The sequence below is a fragment of the Vespa mandarinia genome, chromosome 2, assembly GCF_050613455.1.
Source record: "Vespa mandarinia isolate Hongniang chromosome 2, ASM5061345v1, whole genome shotgun sequence".
NCBI classification, from domain to species: domain Eukaryota; kingdom Metazoa; phylum Arthropoda; class Insecta; order Hymenoptera; family Vespidae; genus Vespa; species Vespa mandarinia.
Window position 1 is genome coordinate 19,386,880 of NC_140811.1, and position 19,138 is coordinate 19,406,017.

The 19,138-nt window shown below is 40.1% G+C and overlaps 3 protein-coding genes across 16 annotated transcripts in view; 2 read left to right on the top strand and 1 right to left on the bottom strand.

The window, feature by feature from the left end:
- The first annotated feature begins 211 nt into the window (after positions 1–211).
- On the top strand, positions 212–2,305 carry HtrA2 (HTRA2-related serine protease). Its single transcript, XM_035886547.2, has 7 exons — positions 212–677; positions 801–924; positions 1,005–1,091; positions 1,252–1,443; positions 1,523–1,673; positions 1,732–1,903; positions 1,994–2,305. Exons 1-7 carry the CDS (start codon positions 286–288, stop codon positions 2,151–2,153), a joined length of 1,278 nt encoding a protein of 425 aa, XP_035742440.1. The 5' UTR covers positions 212–285; the 3' UTR covers positions 2,154–2,305.
- Positions 2,306–2,497: 192 nt separating this feature from the next.
- LOC118444421 (uncharacterized) lies at positions 2,498–16,262 on the top strand. 3 transcript variants are annotated; one of them, XM_085655241.1, is made up of 4 exons: positions 4,902–5,168; positions 14,227–14,419; positions 14,912–15,219; positions 15,445–16,262. In XM_085655241.1, exons 1-4 carry the CDS (start codon positions 5,157–5,159, stop codon positions 15,913–15,915), a joined length of 984 nt encoding a protein of 327 aa, XP_085511367.1. In that variant the 5' UTR covers positions 4,902–5,156; the 3' UTR covers positions 15,916–16,262. The 3 variants fall into 3 exon arrangements, with proteins under 3 accessions (XP_085511366.1, XP_085511367.1, XP_085511368.1); XM_085655242.1 differs by lacking the exon at positions 4,902–5,168 and adding an exon at positions 7,681–13,516 and having other exon boundaries at positions 15,445–16,261; XM_085655240.1 differs by lacking the exons at positions 14,227–14,419; positions 14,912–15,219; positions 15,445–16,262 and adding an exon at positions 6,564–14,220 and having other exon boundaries at positions 2,498–5,168.
- Oamb (Octopamine receptor in mushroom bodies) overlaps positions 16,158–19,138 on the bottom strand; it is a 52,209-nt gene continuing 49,228 nt past the window's right edge. For 8 of the 12 annotated variants that reach the window (XM_085655230.1, XM_085655227.1, XM_085655234.1 and 5 more), the window contains one exon: positions 16,167–18,645. In XM_085655230.1, the coding sequence (XP_085511356.1) occupies positions 18,487–18,645 (159 nt within the window). In that variant the 3' untranslated portion in view covers positions 16,167–18,486. Of the gene's footprint in view, positions 18,646–19,138 lie in introns of all 12 variants that reach the window. The other 4 variants (XM_085655236.1, XM_085655237.1, XM_035885954.2 and 1 more) reach the window with 4 other exon arrangements.

Genomic DNA, 19,138 nt, shown 5'->3' on the forward strand with positions numbered 1-19,138 from the left:
CTTTTTTTTTCATGATATCGCAAATATTATCAAGTCCAATGACTGCTTAAATAAGTTTTACCAGTGTATGGATAAGTATCATTGGAAAGGAAAATTTCTGTTACACGACAATCCAAATGTTAGATTTAGCGCGAGAGGTTTATAACCTATACGAAAGCTTATATACCGATAGGATAGACTCATTTAGTTTTAGTTCATATTTTGTCCATGTCTGTCGCTAAAGTCACACGCGCCTCCAGTAATATATACGTAAAACTACTTTAATTTTGAGTAATAAATTTAAAAATGACTGTTCTCCTGTCGCGCGCCTGTTTTAGTATTTTTAAAAATGATTGCTTGTCACATATGCGATCTGTCGTTTCGCTTAATGCGGATCGGTTCACTCAAGTAAGAAGTAAACATTTGTGCCGACGAGATAACAGAATATATGGCAGAAGTGGAAAACATTTTCTAACCTATACGTTAGTCATTTCGGGGATCGGTTATTTCTTGTACAAAAAAAGAAATGATATCTACGAACGATTCAGGGACTTCACCTACGGGATGCCCGTCGTCAAGTCTGCGACAATCTTTACACCGAGCCTTGTGGATTATAGAGAGAAATATAATTTTATAGCGGACGTAGTGGCGGTATCAGCACCCTCGGTGGTATACATAGAGATCAAAGATGAAAAAAAGTAAGTAAACGACATCACACGTTCGTCGTTTATCGTCATTTATATTATTCTTTTTTACGTACAATTGCGCGTCGGCTCGTATATTCCATTAAAATAATTTTATAATAATTAATTTAAAAATAGATTAGATATGTTCACAGGGAGACCTATCACAGCTAGTAACGGCTGTGGATTTATTGTTGCTTCCGATGGTTTGATATTAACCAATGCTCATGTTGTCATTAAAAAACGTGGTACCTCAGTAAAGGTAGATACAATATTACGTCGTTTTACCACTAAAGATTATCTTCTAAAAATGCCTTTGTCGTACATGTAAATACATTTAAGGTTCGTCTACACGATGGAACTGTATATACTGGCGTAATAGAGGACGTCGACATGCAAAGTGATCTTGCGACTGTAAGAATTAAAAAGGTACAAATTTGTTCTCTTTTATTAGAAATCAATCCCTTATTTATTGGGCATGGCGATAACTGCTCTTATATATATATATATATATATATATATATATATATATATATATATATATATATATGTATATATAGCATAAATAATACATCGTTTGTATTTGCAGACAAATTTGCCAGTGATGAAACTTGGAAATTCAGCCGATATTAGGCCAGGAGAATTTGTAATCGCTATTGGTTCCCCTTTGTCGTTGAGTAACACAATAACTAGCGGAATAGTGAGCAGTACAAATAGACCAAGCGAAGAACTTGGTCTTGATAAGAACCTGACGTATATTCAGACCGATGCTGCTATTACCGTTTAGTAACGATTAAAAGAATAAAAACAATTAAATATTTGACATTCTTATAATAATAAAAAGTTATGTTTATTTCTAGTTTGGAAATTCTGGTGGTCCATTAGTGAACTTAAACGGCGAAGCGATTGGTATAAATGCCATGAAAGTTACCGCTGGTATTTCTTTCGCTATACCTATAGATTATGCGAAAGAGTTTTTGAGAAAAGCTGAAATACGTAGAAAAAACAAAGGTAATTTAATTAAGTTGATGGTAATAATCCAACGTTCCATAATTATGTTCCATTAAAGGTAACATTCCTGATACGATGGAAGCACCCAAAAGAAGGTACATGGGTATAACGATGTTAACTATTACTCCAGACATTCTCTTCGAATTACAACATAAAAGGGGCTCTACTTTAGACATAATCAAACACGGAGTATTTGTTTGGAGAGTAATCGTTGGCTCTCCCGCTTACAGGTGAGTATTTAAAAATCTGATATCCTATTATTTATCGCCCCTCATTATCCTTAATATTTATACATTCCTTTTTTTTTTCTTCCGACTTAGTGGCGGTTTGCAAGCGGGAGATATAATTACGCACGTCAACGAAGAACCAGTATTAGCCGCTGTTAATATATACAAAGCGTTGGAAAGCTGCGGTCCATTAAAACTGACGGTCGTCAGGCAGAATGACGTTCTTACGATAATGATCGATCCTGAAGACTGAAGAAGCTTGTTACACGGAAAGTATAATAATATAAGTGCCTGGTATATTCCTCGATTCAATAAAAAGGCAATGAACCGACGAAGAAGTCGATGAAAAAGAAAGAAAAAGAAATGAAAAATGTACATGTGTATAAATTAACTGATTGCAAAGGAAAAAGAAAAAAAAAAAAAGAAAAGAGAAAAAAGATATAATTATCCCTCACTCTCTCTTTCTCTTTCTCTTTCTCTCTCATAATCATTTTTCACGTACCTGTTTCATTTCCACCCCGCTGGTTCAAATATAAGAAAGACGAGCGATGCGAAGCCGAGCTCGGACGCTCGAAACGACCAGTTACGATAGGGTTCTTCGGTGTTTATGTGCTCGTATGTACGCCGGGTGTGGTCTCTCGACTGGACAGCATTACGTTCGCGTTGTTTACGACATAAGGCGACCTCCACAAATATGTGACCGGATCTACGGTGCGGACGTGGGTGTGCTCCGCTAGACCTCTTCGCGATTTTTAAATCGAATCATTTTACTGTCCTTGCATCTTCCTACCAGGATGGACATTCTTACGTTCTCGGATACCACGGATAAGGGAGAAAGATGGCTGTGTCCTTGAATGGAACCTTCCCTTTTTTTTTTTTTTTTTCACTTTTTCTTCTCTCGTCATCGGTTTTTGACAAAATTTCGAAGATGACAAAAATTGTCGAGATAACAATTGATCATTTTCTTCCGAGATACTTATATAGAATTCCCTTGAACTAACAATAGATTTTGGTCTTGTTCCTAAGGGCATTATCATTAATTCACGCCTAGCAGTTCTTTAATCTTTCTTATATCCACACCCTCTTTTTCAAAGCGTCGACGTTATTCTATTCTCTGATTATCCACGCTTTTGACTCGGCTATCCTCGCCTACGAGCCATCTCACGAGCCCTTCCCACGTAGTACGTGCACGTTGTCCAGTCGTTGGTAGCGCGAAAACAAATAGACATCCGTGAGATGGCTTCGGATTCGCTGCTGCTCCTTCTCGCAAGAGAGAGAGAGAGAGAGAGAGAGAGAGAGAGAAAGGGTATGAACGAGATACACGGCCGATTGTCTCCACCTACACACTCCTGCTCGCGTTCACGAGCTTTTCCAACGACGAATGACCCTGTAAAGATACCCTTTAAAGGATCGAATCCACTAGCACGCTCGCTAAACGAACTCTTGGATTTTCTTTTTTACGAGTTCGATGACCTTCGACGGAATCATTAAACGCCCTCATAAAAATCAACGTCGTAGTTACTATCGAGAAAGGTATACCCTTGTAGTATCGAAAGCGAAGATCCAAGAATCTCATAGGTAAATGTTCGGCTAAAGATAAATATCAATTCGGCTTTAATTCGCTAGAAGATTGGTCACGCCCCCAAGCGTACTTTACACAGAGATCGGCATTATATACTATTTGCGGGTAAGAAAGTACCTTGCATCGCGAAGTACAAGTGTTATGTCCGGGTCAGGTACAGTGAATAACGCCAAGGACGAGGGACGCGTGATTTTATTACGTTTAGGACGAAAGATATTCGTCCGTTTGCTATTGGTTTGGTATTGAGGGGGAAAAAGAAAAGAAAAGAAAAGAAAAGAATGTAGCTAACTGATTTCAATTTGTGCAAAGACGTACAGTATGTATACGTACTTCTATCAAGGACGAACGAATTATCTTCTTCTTTCTCTTTTCGGTCTGGTCCGGTTCGATCATTTTTATATTCGAAAATGTACGTTTATCCATCGGCCACATTCTTCGATTTAAGTACAAATTTCTTTAAATCTATTTTCTTGAAATGAAAATAAAAAAGAAAAGAACGGATAGAGAAGAGTTGTTTCGTCCGATATTTTAACATTCTCATTTGCATTTGGATTTTATAGTTACGTATGTATAGCAACTTTTGGAAACGTTAATGGCACCGTTGGTGGCCCATGAAAGGTAGACGTATGTAAGTATGTAAGTATGTAAGTACTTACCTACGTGCGGCTTTACAATGAAGGAAAATAAAATAAAAAATCCCTTATACTCGTCGTTAGCAAAAGTCATACCGAACGACCTCGGGAAAGCTGGTAGAGTAAAGGAACTCGAGAAAAAGATCAGACTATGTCCTTCTTTTTCTCCGGTTTGCGGTTTAACATGATAGCCGAGCGCTTTAAAACCCAAATAAATGATTATCTTGTAAAAGAAAAAAGAAGAAAGTTAAAGAAATATCGCGAATAAAACACGACGTAGAAAATTTTTGGTAATGTTCAACGTTAATATCAATTAAACGAACAATCTCGTCAAGATAATTAATATCTATCTTAACTCTTAATAGAAAGTTTCGGAAGGATGTGATAATATTGGATATAATAGGATAACTCGCGTGGCTCCGTTTAACCATTATCGATCCGAAGCGTAATTATAACTTCGTAATACCTTCATTAGGCTCCCTTTATCGCCATTTTAATCGTCATTATTGTTGCTTGCTATTTCGAGAGGGAATACAAGTTAATGTGATAACATTAATTTAGTATCGAGTGTATTATATAGCTACTATTAGTAGAAATGTTCTTGCTCTTGCTTTTATCTTTCTTCTTCTTCTTCTTCTTCTTCTTCTTCTTTTTCGTCGTCGTCTTCGTCTTCGTCTTCGTCTTCGTCTTATTTCTCCGTTTGACTGCCGGCAAAAGGCGACAAAGAAAATCTATACGCCAGTCTGGCGAGAGAGAGAGAGAGAGAGAGTGTGAGGGGAGAGGGGAGGAAGGGAGAAAGAGACAGAATCTTCGATCCCGGATGGAGAGGGATACCGAGAAGGAAGAATTCGGTGAACGGATCTCGTTCGCTTTTGTCCTTCGACTGAGGATACCCCTGGTTCCTGGTTCAAAGTCATCGTACTCGACTTCTTCTTGTCTCGACAACGTATATAAGTCAAATCGAGATCGAAAGCAAGGTGCATAATCCGAACAGTCCTTCGTCGAAGAAGGAGGTTGGAAGAGAAGCCGATTTTGTTACAAGATGCAACCAATGGTGAGTCCTTTGATCTTTTCACTGACTTTCTTCTCCGGAACGATCCTCTAAATTAGTTTTAAACTAGACTTATGTTACTTTAAGAAAAGTTATTCAATTTCAAGCGAGTATTTGAAAATTTCTGTGACTGCTTTTTCCAAAATTTCCGCCAAGACTTTCGTATCATAAATCAACAACTTTTAATTAGACGAAACTACATTTTAGCAATTAGGAAAGTCGAGGTAACATCAGTCGTATATAAATATCGTCGTATTTCAACTATGAGTCTACATATATGATCAAGTAAATACGACGGGGATAAACTGTAAATCGTGGCAAAATCCAGACGACCAAACATCGGCTATTCCAATCACGAGTGCGGCCATCCGCAATGTGTAAATATGAGTACATGGGGATCGTGAAACTTCGACCGCTGATTACGTCTGTCCCTGTCTCTCTCTCTCTCTCTCTCTCTCTCTCTCTATCCATCTATCTACCTATCTATCTTATTCCCCATTCTAATTTCCCTCAAATTCACAGAATATTTCGCCTCTCTCTCTCTCTCTCTCTCTCGATATTTTCCTGTTATGGAATTAATAGATCGAGCGAAGGGATAGATAATAGTGTATAAGATATATACAATATTTCATTGGATCACGTGTTTTTTTAACACTTTTTTATTGATCGTTAAAAGGGATCTCTTTATAGATCGTTATTGAATCGCATTCGATTTGTAAGAAGATCGTTTCTCGATATTTTCCCTTTTTCCTCTTTTCCTTTTTCTTTATCTTTTTCTCGGTCCGAGAACATTTATACGAGTCTTATTGGGTCGTAAAGAGAGTTGAATCTCTGGAGACTCATGCAAGTATAAACTCACCCCAAGCGGCATGCGTTCAAGGGAAAGAGTAGCCCCCTCGGTACTGTCAACGCTCGGACCTAAAATTCGCTTTTCTCTCTCTCTCTCTCTCTCTCTCTCTCTCTCTCTTTCTTTTTCTTTTTCTCTCTTTGGGCTACCTACCCAGCTTGAATCCGAAAGTGTCTCTTGGACCTCTCCACGAAAGGAATTCTAAAAAGCTGAGCACGACTCGACGACACTCTAGAAATTTCTTCTTTTTGCGAGAAAAGAGAAAAATTCACTGAGCGAGCAAATAAATCTGTTCTCATTCGCAATCGATGTTGTAGAGAAAAAGAGAGAGAGAGAGAGAGAGAGAGAGAGAGAGAGAGAGAGAGAGAGATAAATCCATACTTAAATCCTCACGAGTAAATCGAAGCAATGTTTTTTAAAAGGTCTCAAACGTATTATTAAAATTAATAGTGTGCTTTTAAATAAAGTTGAGAAAGTCTTATCGAGTATCATCTATTATTCTAGCGTTTTCGAGATCGAAGAAAGTAAGTAAAGTGAGAATACATTTTCAGATAGTACTTCTGGCGATTCTGAGCGTGGCCTCGTGCTCGCAGCTGACTCTAGTGCCGTACGCCTATCTGGCGGATCCACTTCCGGTGTACCATCAGTCTCAGAACACGAGAACCGGGGAGCACGCGTACAGTTACTCCGGTGGACCCTCGGCAAAGGAGGAAGTCAAAGGTCCCGATGGAGTCACGAGAGGATCTTACAGCTACGTCGACGCTCACGGTATCTTACAGTCAGTTTTCTACGTCGCCGACGAGGGTGGCTTCCGGGTTGCGGCGACGAATCTACCGACGGATAGCGATCTGCCCGTTGAAACGGCAGAGGTTCTTTTAGCTAAGAGGGCACTATTCGAGGAACAGGCAAGAGCCACGTCGTCGGAGCAATCTTCGAGCGCTCGTCGAAAGCGTAGCTTAACCGAAGAGACGAAAAAAGAACATCGGGAAGAAGATTCGAAGAGCAACAAGCAAGAGGATTATTCGAACGATAAACCCTACGGAGCGTTGGCAACTTTTCTACTTCCAGGATCTTTAGCAACGGCAACGTCTCATCAGAGTCAAGTTAGGATTCATCAGGACGTTCGTACGGAAGGTGTCGATCCGATTGCCAATGCAGTCACCGTCGAGGCTGCTACCCCTGTTTTACCTCTTATCGATCCCATTAAATCGGAGGTGATCAAAACTCCATTGATCATATCCGATGGATCGGTAGCCTTGCTAACCGACAACGATTATCATCAAAATCGTATAAAGATCCATAGAAATCTCGGATTGGAGGGAGAGGAGGGACGCAAGGACGCTGTCAAGATCGAAACGCCGGTACTCGCTGAAGTTCGTCCGCTCGTTTCTGAGCCGGTCGCGATCCTGGAGCATCGACCTTCCCTTCTCACGGCCGTTTCCTCTCAAAGCGTCACGCAGATTCACCTAAGTGACAAGCACGAGATTCCAAGTATTTACGAGTTGCCTGCCCTTTATCATGCGATCCCTATCGCGAGATCATCGCAATATCGTACGCAGATTCATTCGAGTCAAAGAATCGAAAGCGCCGACGATTCGGAGAATTTACGAGAGGATATCAATAAAGAAAAGAGTCAAGACGAAGCAATAGGATCCTCGTAAATCGCGCGACACTTTTAAATATCGTCTTTTCATTTCTTTCAAAACTGCTCTTTGGGAATCTCTTTCTATTTATTTTATCGATCGAAGTGCTTTTCTAGGATCGTCGTAACGTCGCGGAGATCGGGGGAAAGAGAGAGAAGGGAGAAGGGAGGGTGGAGAGTTTCGATCGATCGATAGTTCGTTCTTTCCTCTAATGCTCATTTATATTTCTACTAACTACGTACATACACACACACACATACATATACATATATATATATACATACACACACGCATGCATGCATACATACGTACAGATGTATTATTTAACACATGTCGATGTCATCGGATCATTGTTAAAGCTTCGCGATCGCTCGATAAATAAAATCACTTCGATTCTCATTAACATTCTACTTAACGTTCTTTTACATGACGATCGAATATATATGTGTATATATATATATATATATATATACATATGGCTATGAAAAATGTAATCTGACTTCGAGGACATCTAATTCTGAGAGACGACCGTTTATAATCAATCGTATCCGTGCTATAATAGTCGTCTCGATTACCCCGAGAACCCGAAATGTCGGAAATCTCTTATGACAGTCGCCGACCTCGATCTTAATTTGACGAGTCGTTCTCGCTTCTGTCTTTCACTCTTTCTCAGCTATATCAGATCGAAAGCGACTTTGTAGAATTTAAATGAAGTTAAACGAGCGGTCTCTTTATTCTCTTTCTCGATAACGACGCGGAAGATGTATGTAAAGGAAGAAGGCATAGGCGTGTTCGTGTCCGGCAGCAGGTGGAGAGCCAAGATTTCGAGTGGCCTCGAAACTTCGAACGTAGTCGACCTTCGCTTTACTTCACAATAATACCCACATTTTTCCCCAACTTTTTGTTTTGTTTCCTTCTCTTTTCTTTCTTTTTTTTTTTTTTGTTGTTTCTTGTTTTTACGCTTTTGATAATTACAAAATATCGCATTTAATTAATCGTCTTCTCGTAATTTATTCTAACGAGCGTGAATAAATTTACGAAATAATATTATATTGCTCGTATACATAATCGTTATATCACGTAAATATACGAAGGAATGAATTTACGCGGAGTGATAATAATCGAAGAAAATGGATATCAAAGTCGAATAATATCGTTCTCCCTTTTTCTCGGTAAGTTGTTCGCCATATTTCTCTTAGGGACGCTCGTAAAGAATCGATTTATCCGGTTTCCTCGTCGTACTCCCCGAGCCTTAGACCTTTTGTCGGATCGATCTAATCTCCGAGTCGGACAGTTGCGACAAGTGTCCTATCGGGTCGTCGAACCCAAGGAAGCTAAGATTAGACGCGCGTAGAGCTTCGAGAGCTCCGTGGAATATCTCCTAATACGCGTCTAAAGTTCGCCTCCACCTGGCATACCATTCGTTCTCTTTCTCTCTCTCTCTCTCTCTCTTTCCTTCTCTTTTTACCGGAGGATACTCGTTTCACGAGTCACCAAGGAAGGCCTCAACCTTCTTATTTTCGCGCAAGTTGCATATGCTTGCACTATGGCGTGTGGGTGTCCATAACGGATGGCTCGGTGAAACAGTCCAGCGTGGATTGTACCACGGATCGGTAGATTATGCCGACTACGACGGCTGTAATTCGCCTCTCCTATGTCAACCTTGATCCTTTCTAATCATCTAAAAGCAAATAAAAGTATCTCGCAAAAACAAGAGAATACATTCTCGTTTAAATATTCCATATTCCATTATTACATTATATTACAGTATAATATAATAGAAATAAATAGTAAGGTAATGAAATGTTAAAGTTTCGGAAGTGGAGAGAGCTTTTCATGGTTTCGCGATGTGCAAAGTCAACGTAGTTTGCTCTCTCTCTCTCTCTCTCTCTCTTTCTCTCTTTTCTCGCGAGTACCGTTGTTTATGCGGTCATGCCAGATAAAACGAGGAGACTTGGCTTAGACGTACCAAGGTAGAAAGGAACGACGACGATTCTCCCGCGCGATAATAGAAACGTCCAACGTCCTTCTGATAAAAGGTCTGCATATGTTATACCCAGTACTCTCCGTATGCGTTAGCGCATGCGACGCAGATAAGGACGAGTATAATGATTCCCGCGACGTTCTTGGTGCGAGACTACCTACTCCTTTCTCTCTCTCTCTCTCTTTCTCTTCCTCTTTACCTATCTCTCTTTCTCTCTCTCTCTCTCTCCCTCCCTCTCTGCATAGAGATCACAAATTTGCACAGTTTATACGAAACTTTGACTACGTTGACGTCAGAAATGCACCTAACGGAGAAAACCTGACCGAGGTATTATACGACCAGGCAACGTTTTATGAAAATTCAATACCAGTATCGATATGTTCAGATAATCTAGATCTTTTGTTTCCTCTTTATATTGTTATCCTAGGATAGTTTGATAACTAAAAGTATCAAGTATCATAGACGTATACTTTTTCTACCTGAATAACTCGTTTTCCCGATCGAATGAAATATTTTTCAAATTTACACGTACGTAGGAATGTGCGAAATTAATACGCCGTACGTTAAAAAGAATATCAATTATCTTAAGAAGATAATGTTCATTTAAACGGGGACTTCAGCTATTTAAAATCGTCTCATTAGCGTTACGTTAACGAGAGAGAGAGAGAGAGAGAGAGAGAGAGAGAGAGAGAGAGAGAGAGAGAAAGAGAAAAGAGAGAAAAGAAAAGGGAAGAGGATCGAAAGAGAGGGAGAGTGAAGGGACAAGGAAGCTTCTTATCGAAGTTTCGATTGATCTTAATTAATTAGTCCGTACGTCGCGTCGTCATCGTCTCGTAGTAGTCGAAGTAGTCGAAATAAGCACGACCGTTTCGACAAAGGGTTCGCAAAGCTCGCGTTAAGCTCCCGAAGGTATTCGTTGCAAGTTTCTCGAGCAATCAGCAAATGGAATCGTTAGTTAGCCGGTGTAATCTTCGATCGGATGTTAGTTCTTCCTTGTAGTACACGCTCTCGCGGAACAATCGTGATTCACGATCGGGTTCGAGGCCTTCCTAAGGGAGGAAGAAAGAAAGAAAGAAAGAAGAAAGGAAGGAAGGAAGGAAGGAAGGAAGGAAGAAAGGCAGAAAACTAATCGTGGATTCACGCTGTTTATCGCGAGTCACTTGGACGAGAACGTCTTTGGATCGGGCCGGCTAATTAGCATATTATTTATCGTACCCCCACTCCTTTATTCTTTCCTTCGTTCGCAATTACGCGCACGTGTAGCCATCTTTCGAATAACGCTCTCTGTAATTTCATTCGATTAATCGTACGTACGTAGTAATAAATACAACTACGAGTATAATACCTATGCGTGTAATATAGGGAGAAGTTTTCACTTTAGGTGGGAGGGGGAGGAGGAGGATGATACACCGAGCCCGCATGAGAGAGCTATTAGATTTCGACGCTAAAGTTAAATTAGTTAATAAATTCTCATCCGTTAGGATAATTTCGAATTCTTTCCCTCACGAATTTACTTTACTTACAAAATCGCGTGTCTCGCGTTCGATCGTTTTTTTTTTCTTTTTCCTTTTTTTTTTTATTCCGTTAAGAATCGAGAGGGAGGGTAGTTCGAAAGGGTCGACGATCCTTCAAACACGCTCGAACACGATAACGCCAAAGAAAAATTCACGTTTCCGTAAAAGGAGAATGGTTTTGCCTTCGAGCACCGAATTCTCGATAAATTCTCTCAAACTCGTTTCGATCGTTCCTCCTCGTTCACGATTTATCGTGCCGTTCGATAAAAGATTTAACCTCTTCGAGTCGATTCCAAGAGGAAAAGGGAATAATTTAATTATCGATACGTTTTAATTAAGATCATAAGCGATTAAAAATTTCATCCTTCGTAATCGACTTTTTTCTTTATTTTTCTTCCTTCCTTCCTTTTTTCTCCGACATGTTGGTGTAAAAAAAAAAAAGGAAAACGAATAAATATCGATCGAATTCCATAGGTCGTACTGGTGCAAGCAGATTTACAGCGACGTTTCGCGCGTAGGCACGCGAAGGGTCCGCGGAAGGGCTCGAGAGATTTCGTACGAGCATTTTCATAAATTATAGCGTCACGGTATATTATTTATGTAACACTTTAACGAGGCAGCACCGTAATTTTGCGAGCCGCCAATTTTTCTTCGGGTTAAGTCCGGTACTCCGGTACTACGATTCGCTTGGTCCATCCGATGGACCGAACGGATGATCTTTCGTGCCGCCTCGAACATTCACGATGCGCGTGTCTTTTTCGCGTGCGCGTTCACGCACAAAGATACGTCTATATATCGCCAAGAGAAAAAGAAGACATTAAAGGATCCGCGAGCGCGGACGCGCGTTTGCTCGCTCTATACACGAATCATACACACCGGCTAAGGAACAAGAAAGAAGAAGAAGAAGAAGAAGAAGAAGAAGAAGAAGAAGAAGATTTTACGAGGATGGAAGAGAGTATTCGCCTCGGTATCGACGATAAAGAAGCCGTCGAGAGCCCTTCTAAGGTCCTCCCTACAGGTTCCTGCACGGTAGATCGATCTACCTCGAAATATCTTCCAATCGGAATACTTTCTTTTTTATTTTAATAACCATTACTGAGGTTCAATACGCTATACTCGTTATATCCATATTATGTCAGAATTTTTCTATTCCTCTCGGTAGAGAAAAAAACGTAATCAGAACCAAATGAATCCCGCCAGAAGGCTATCGGAAAACCGATAAACGAGACGTATCCTTTGCGAGAAATCACTTGACACGGGAGTCGCGTTTAAGTGCCAATGTCAAAACCAACGCGATCTCTCGCCCACGTGCTCGTTAAAAACTTTAAAGAAAAGAAATTCAACTCGTGCCGCGATTGTAGTTACAACTACACGAGTATACGAGTAATTCCAATGGAATTGATGAACTCGTTACATCCTATACCAACACCCTCACTCTTCCTTGCTTTAACGTCGTAGGATTAAGTGCCGTACTGGTACTAACAATAAGAACGAGAAAATTCCGACCTCCTCTAATTTACGCAACGCGATATGGAAATATTTTCTACGTGCGGGATATTCTCCCAGTCCTTCTATGAAACGGGATATACACGCATGAGAGGCAAGGGAAGTATCTGATTTAATACCCCACCGACGTTTTCATGCCGCTAGCCTTTTCGTTCCAGAAATGCTTTATCCTATTCTATACTATTTCAATACCTATTTTTTCAATACCTTTTCCTTCTTTCATATACATTTATTTACAGACCGCATAACAAAGTCGACCGATGAAAAGAAATCGTTCGACGACGAATCTATCCGAATAATTGAGATTATTATAATGTCGATTCATCCATTAGTTCGATCTTATAATCATTTTCTATTTGTAATCTTTTTATTATATTCAATACGAATATCTGAAAGATCAAAAAAGAGATTTGCTTTTCGAAGGATCGAAAGGATCAACGTCCCACGATATAGGTAGACCTATAAACATTGATTTATCTGCCTGGAAATCGAACTCTGGCTGATTTGTGGCCTTGGGCGGCCCTGAGGGGAGAAACGTATAGGCCCTCCTCATAGGGCCCTCATAGGGCCCGGGTACACGTCATCCTGGTGGGGCATCGCGAGTGGCTCATGCTGCTGCGGGCAGTGCAACCAGAGACGGGGAGAGAGAGAGAGAGAGAGAGGGAGAGAGAGAGATTCACCTGGGGATCCTCCTATATAAGAGGATGGAACCGAGAGCTCACACTCTCATATACGTTAGCTAAGCCCGCAGGGTATTATATTCTACGCGGACACGTGGAAAAGAGGAATAAGAAGTGACAGGGGAAGTAAATAATAACGAGGGGAAAAAAAAAAGTAACGACTTCATCATGATAAGCGTGAGTGATAAGCGTAGAAAAAAGAAACAAAGAAAAAAACGCATCTTGGACGTTAAAAAAAAATAGAAAGAAAAAAAAGTCGATATTCCGTATTTGACTATAACTCGTACGACTTTGCTCGTCGAAAATACTGTTTTCGACTGTCTATAGGAGGAAAATTGAATTATCTTTGCATATCAGGGGTCGGTCGAGCGATCGATCGATCGATCGAATTAAAGCCAACGAAAAGACGAGTACGTTCAATTCGGAGTTAGCTAGCTTTCATGGAAAGTTGTTTGCAACACCGCTAAGAGAGAAACCGTCTTAATTGTTTCACGAAAATCAACTCGACGAAGTTTCCAAAGTCGGAGGAACTCGTATCGTATACTTACTGCTCTTCTTTTGTCATTTTCGTACGTGCCCTTTTCTAAGGCTGTCCCATCTCTCTTTCTCTCTCTCTCTCTCTCTCTCTCTCTCTCTCTCTCTCTCTCTCTCTCTCTCTTTCATTGTTCGCTACTGAATACTTCGATCCTTCGACCGAATGAATCTTTAGTAGAGTTACTTTCGAGTTAGTCGCTTTTTAACGCGACACGTATTTAAACTTCCTCGTTAGCTCCTTTTCATCTCTATAGGTCGATTTCGTCGACAAAAGCGCGTAACGAAGACTTTCTTCCTTTTCGTGACAATTAACAGTTAATCGATTAAGCCGATCTCTTCTTTATGCTTTTCAGACGATCCTGTTCAGCGTATTGCTCGGTTCTTCCTTAAGCAGTCCAATAGCAAATGTTTGGGTCAGTCCCATAGGAAGCATCTCGCCGTTACGACAATATCACGTGCAAGATGGATCGGGATCCTATCGATATTCATTCACGGGACCGCATCACGCCAAGACGGAGTCTAATCTGAATGGAATCACTCAGGGTGGTAAGTCGTCCGTTCGTAGGCCGTATCTGGCGAATTTTTTTTTTTCCCCGGTAATTGATGGATTTTCTATATGCGTCTTTCGTCGTATAACGATCGATAAAAGGCGCGAAAGTAAATATTATATTCGTCCTTGAGTTCATTGATGTAGGTAATTAATTGTCGAAAGGAGAGAGAGAGAGAGAGAGAGAGAGAGAGAGAGAGAGAGAGAAAGGGGGGAGGGAGAGGCAGAGAGAAAAAATTGTCACCGGATGATAGTAGGTGAATAATCGTTCCCTTAAAGGAATGCATTCTTATTTGAAAGTATGACGAGAGACTACCTACGCGTTCGTCAATGATTATTCGTCATCGACGATATGGCGCAATAAACACTTATGCAAGAGATATCAATTCGTGCGCACGCGCAATCGACTTGTTACTAACGTTGGAAAAAGAACGATTGGTTATTTAATCGGATAAGAAAATTGTTCGATATCGTTTCTCCTTTCTTCTAAGGTTATTCCTACATAGACGCTAATGGAATTCTACAAACCGTCTCGTATACCGCGGACGATCAAAATGGCTTTAGAGTTAGCGCGAGTAATCTTCCTGAAGCGCCCAAGAACGAGCATGATCAGATCGAAGACACCCCGGAAGTAGCAGCAGCCAAGCGAAATCACTTAGAGGAATTGCAGAAATCGCAGCTGGCCGATCGACCGAACTGGAACGATCAGAATATTCTATCCTATAAGATCTTACCTCCGTATGTCAGTTACGCACAGTTACAACCGTCCGAGAGTAAAATCGTAGAACGAGAGATTCAGGTAAAATACGTCTCTGCCGTACCAGCGTTTCTCAAATAGTTCTACTCGTAGAATAGAATACGATAGATATTTTATCGTATATATTTTATAATGTAAATAAATGTTCTTCGTGCGTTTAACAAAATGTCTCGAGTTAGAACAACAAAGAGCTTCGCTTATTTCGATAATCGATTAGACGAAAAGAGAATGAAATTTATTTATTGGCATAAATCTTTTTCCGTACAGAGCACGAAAAATCCATTTCTACTGTCTCAAGCGGAAGCCGACAACATTCAAGTTCCAAAGCCGGATCCAACGCTCTCTCAAGCGTCTCCAAGCTCATTGAACGTTCGGGACACCTCGGCGAAGGACGAAGGACAATCCGAATCGGATAATCCGAATGCATTGGAGATCGGAAAATTCCTACAAATGCCAAACGTTCATAGGACCGTGGCATTGCCTGCCCCATACGTATTCCCCGTTTTACCATACAGGTTACTTCACAGCTCGCTTCATCATACTCAGGATTCTTTGGGCCAATACGATTACAGTTACACCGGCGATTCCAGTGCAAAAACGGAGTCAAGATCCTTGGACGGAACTACGAGGGGTGCTTACAGTTACATAGATCCCAATGGTATTTTGCAACAAGTCCATTACGTTGCCGATCATAATGGGTTTAGAGTGCTTGCTACGAATCTACCGGAAGCGAAATAACTAAGGCCATAGAGATATTATTTTCTTTTTCACGAGCGAAAAGTTAAAAAGAAAGGATAGAAAAAAGGATAGAAAAAAAGGATAGATAAGTAAATAAATGAAATGCAAAAGATCTACTCTCTACGGAAAAATCTAATAATACTTGTTTAGAATTTCAAATAGAATGCACAACATTGAAGGTTACCACTTTTACTCTCGGTACTTCGATTTTTTACTGCCGTAAAAACCGATTGTATAAGTGATCAGTATCGCATCGTATCACGATGTAACGGTGATCTTATAATTCGACGAAATCATTATTGTAATTAATTTTGGAATTAATGATAAACTATGTTTAAGAATAATTTTACTTTAGCAAATATATACATATGTTCGAAACTGTGTCCTCGAACGATTTTTCTTTCACTCTGTCTTCCTTCTAATAATAAGTCTTTTTCTCCGAAGGGGAAGAAAAAGGGGGAAAAAAAAAAAAAGAAAAAATAAAAGGGATCATTGAACGAAACCCGAATACGATGATTAAAAGCGGGCTAAACCCTCTTTCGTCATATCGAATCTATCGCCCGAAGTGAAATAAGCACGATATAATGTTTCGCACATTTCACAGAACAATATGGATAATTATTGCCATCGTTGGACATTGAAATAACATGGAAATGCCAGGCACCGAAGCGAACGCGTAGCCGCTGGCGATAACGAGATGGAACACTCTCGGAAATAGTTTAACATTATCGATCTGTCTCTCTCTCTCTCTCTCTTCCCCGCTTCACGGTGGAAATACTACAGGTGTCGTTATAAACGATTAAATCGAAAACAGCTTGATTCCCTGAAAACAAACAAAATTATTAAAAATAAATCGAAACGAAAGGTTGAACGATCTTTTAAATCTTGAACCCGTAACAATTTTACTTTCATTATTTTCGGAGTAATCAATCTGTTTGATATTCTGCTCAGTGACGTTGTACAGTGACGATTATGATATCGAAAGCTACAGGTGAAGCACAGGGAAGAGAATCAAATTCAATTGAACGACGTCAACGCATCAAGCGCACCTGTCGAAATATAATATACACACACTTGCATGTTTCTACATATATATCTGTAATATTTCCATTTGCATTATATAACGTTGGTGTGTATTTTTTTGTGCATTTTTAGATTATTTCTCATAGACGTTAAATTAAACGTTGTAATCGAAGATATTAATGAATCATTAAGATTTTGTCGAGTCGCTGATAAACACTCCAAACACGTTTCATCGTCGTAGCCATTTTTGCTCCATTTTTCATTCGTGCCATTTGAACGTTTTTTATGCATTTAATAAATATGCCAGTATCATATCTATGGTACACATGGCAGGGGACACGTTAAATATCGATTTGTCGCTTTTTAATAGTTATTCTCATATGTTACAAATACGTGAATATATACGTACCTTGATCTCCCTCGTGACGACGTACGGAGAAAATTAAAAAGAGAAAATCTAACGGTAAAAGATCAATGGACTCGGAACTTTATTCGCACGTATTCACATTGTTTACTTGCAATCGTTCGTAACGTTATTTATACGGTATATCACATAATACATTAATCGCGCATATTATATTCGCTGCTAACTTTTCTATTCGCTTTTCTTCTCCCTTTGCATAATCCGCAATCGGTCGAAAGGAATTGCAAGTGTATTTTGCTCTTAAGCGTGAGGACTTTCTTTTATTCTTCCTTCTTTCTTTCGCTTCTTCTTCGCAAGAAAGAAATATCTATCGATGCGAAAAACGTTCCAACGTTTTGGACGAGAAAAGAACAAGAAAAGAAAGAAAAAAGAAAAGAAAAGGTAAGTTTTGTATGTATGCATGTATGTATGTATGTACGTATGTATGCATGTATATATATCGGCTGGAGGAGAACACACGATTTGCACGATTCAACGAACACCATTTAGACGTAGAGAAGGTTAACGACTGTCGACTTTTGGCTTAATCTTACTTAACATTATCTCACCGTGTATACACGAAATCATTTGTGATATATACAACACGTGTATGTGCGGTTATATACCTATCAATGTCTCCATAGAATCCTTCTTTACGATTTGAAAACTTACGATGACGATATAATAATCATTTATAATAATACTTACGACATCTAAAGTAAACGCGTGTTTTAGGACACCACTTCCCCGTCTCCTCCAACTCCTTCTCCATCTACTACTTCTTCTCTCCCTCTTTCTCGTGATACTCAACTCTCTCGAACAATTACTCGTATACGCGCGCGCGTGCGCGTTGTATTCAATTGTCGATTATTATCGCATTATTTGTGTTGCTATCTTATCCACAATCGTCGTTGTCTTCGCATCGTTTAAATTTCCGTTTAAACGAATCCTTTTTTTGGGACAAAGAGAGAGAGCGAGAGAGAGAGAGAGAGAGAGAGACAGAATGAAAGAGAAATTGAGAAATAATGATAGCGATAGAGATAGAAAGAAAGAGAGAGAAAGAGAGATAGAGAGAGAGAGAAAGAGAAAGAGAAGGGTCTCAGGCTCTATAGGACGAATGTATCCTGATCGTCGAAGTTCTGCGGTCAAAGGTGACGCGGTGCGCACCAGCTCCGACTGGCTAGAGTCATCTGGACTCGCTCGTCGAATGTACAGTCGGTTCTGATCCGGGATCCTGGTCGGAGTCGTCCATGGAAACGCCCTGCTGCTGCACACGCATTGTATAACTTGGACTTCTCTCGCTTCTGCGGGATCGAAATAAAAGAACGTGCTCGATTAAAGAGAAATCATTTTTCGCAATCCGTCTTCGAGTGTGGAGATTATTCGATGAGAGTCGAGAGAATCGATCGGAGAAGGAGAGAGAGAGAGAGAGAGAGAGAGAGAGAGAGAGAGAGAGAGAGAGAGAGAGAGAGAGAAACACATACGTACACTCATCGATATGCGTTCTTTTTCTCACTTACAATTTTAGCATTTTGGATCGTGTTTCTCGTGTATGTATACGCTTCTTTATAGAACCGTGGAGAAAGAGAAAGAGAGGGGTGGAGGTAAAAAAAGGACAGAGAGAGAGAGAGAGAGAGAGAGACGATTGTGGTCACAAATTGTTGTTCACTTCTCCGTTCGAAATTTTGAAAGAATATTGGAGCTTCGCGCTTTAATATATACGGCTTTAATTTTAAGGAAGCCGACGAGGTTAGAGATGTCGTAGGGGCACGATTTCAACGTCGAGGGTGCGTGATA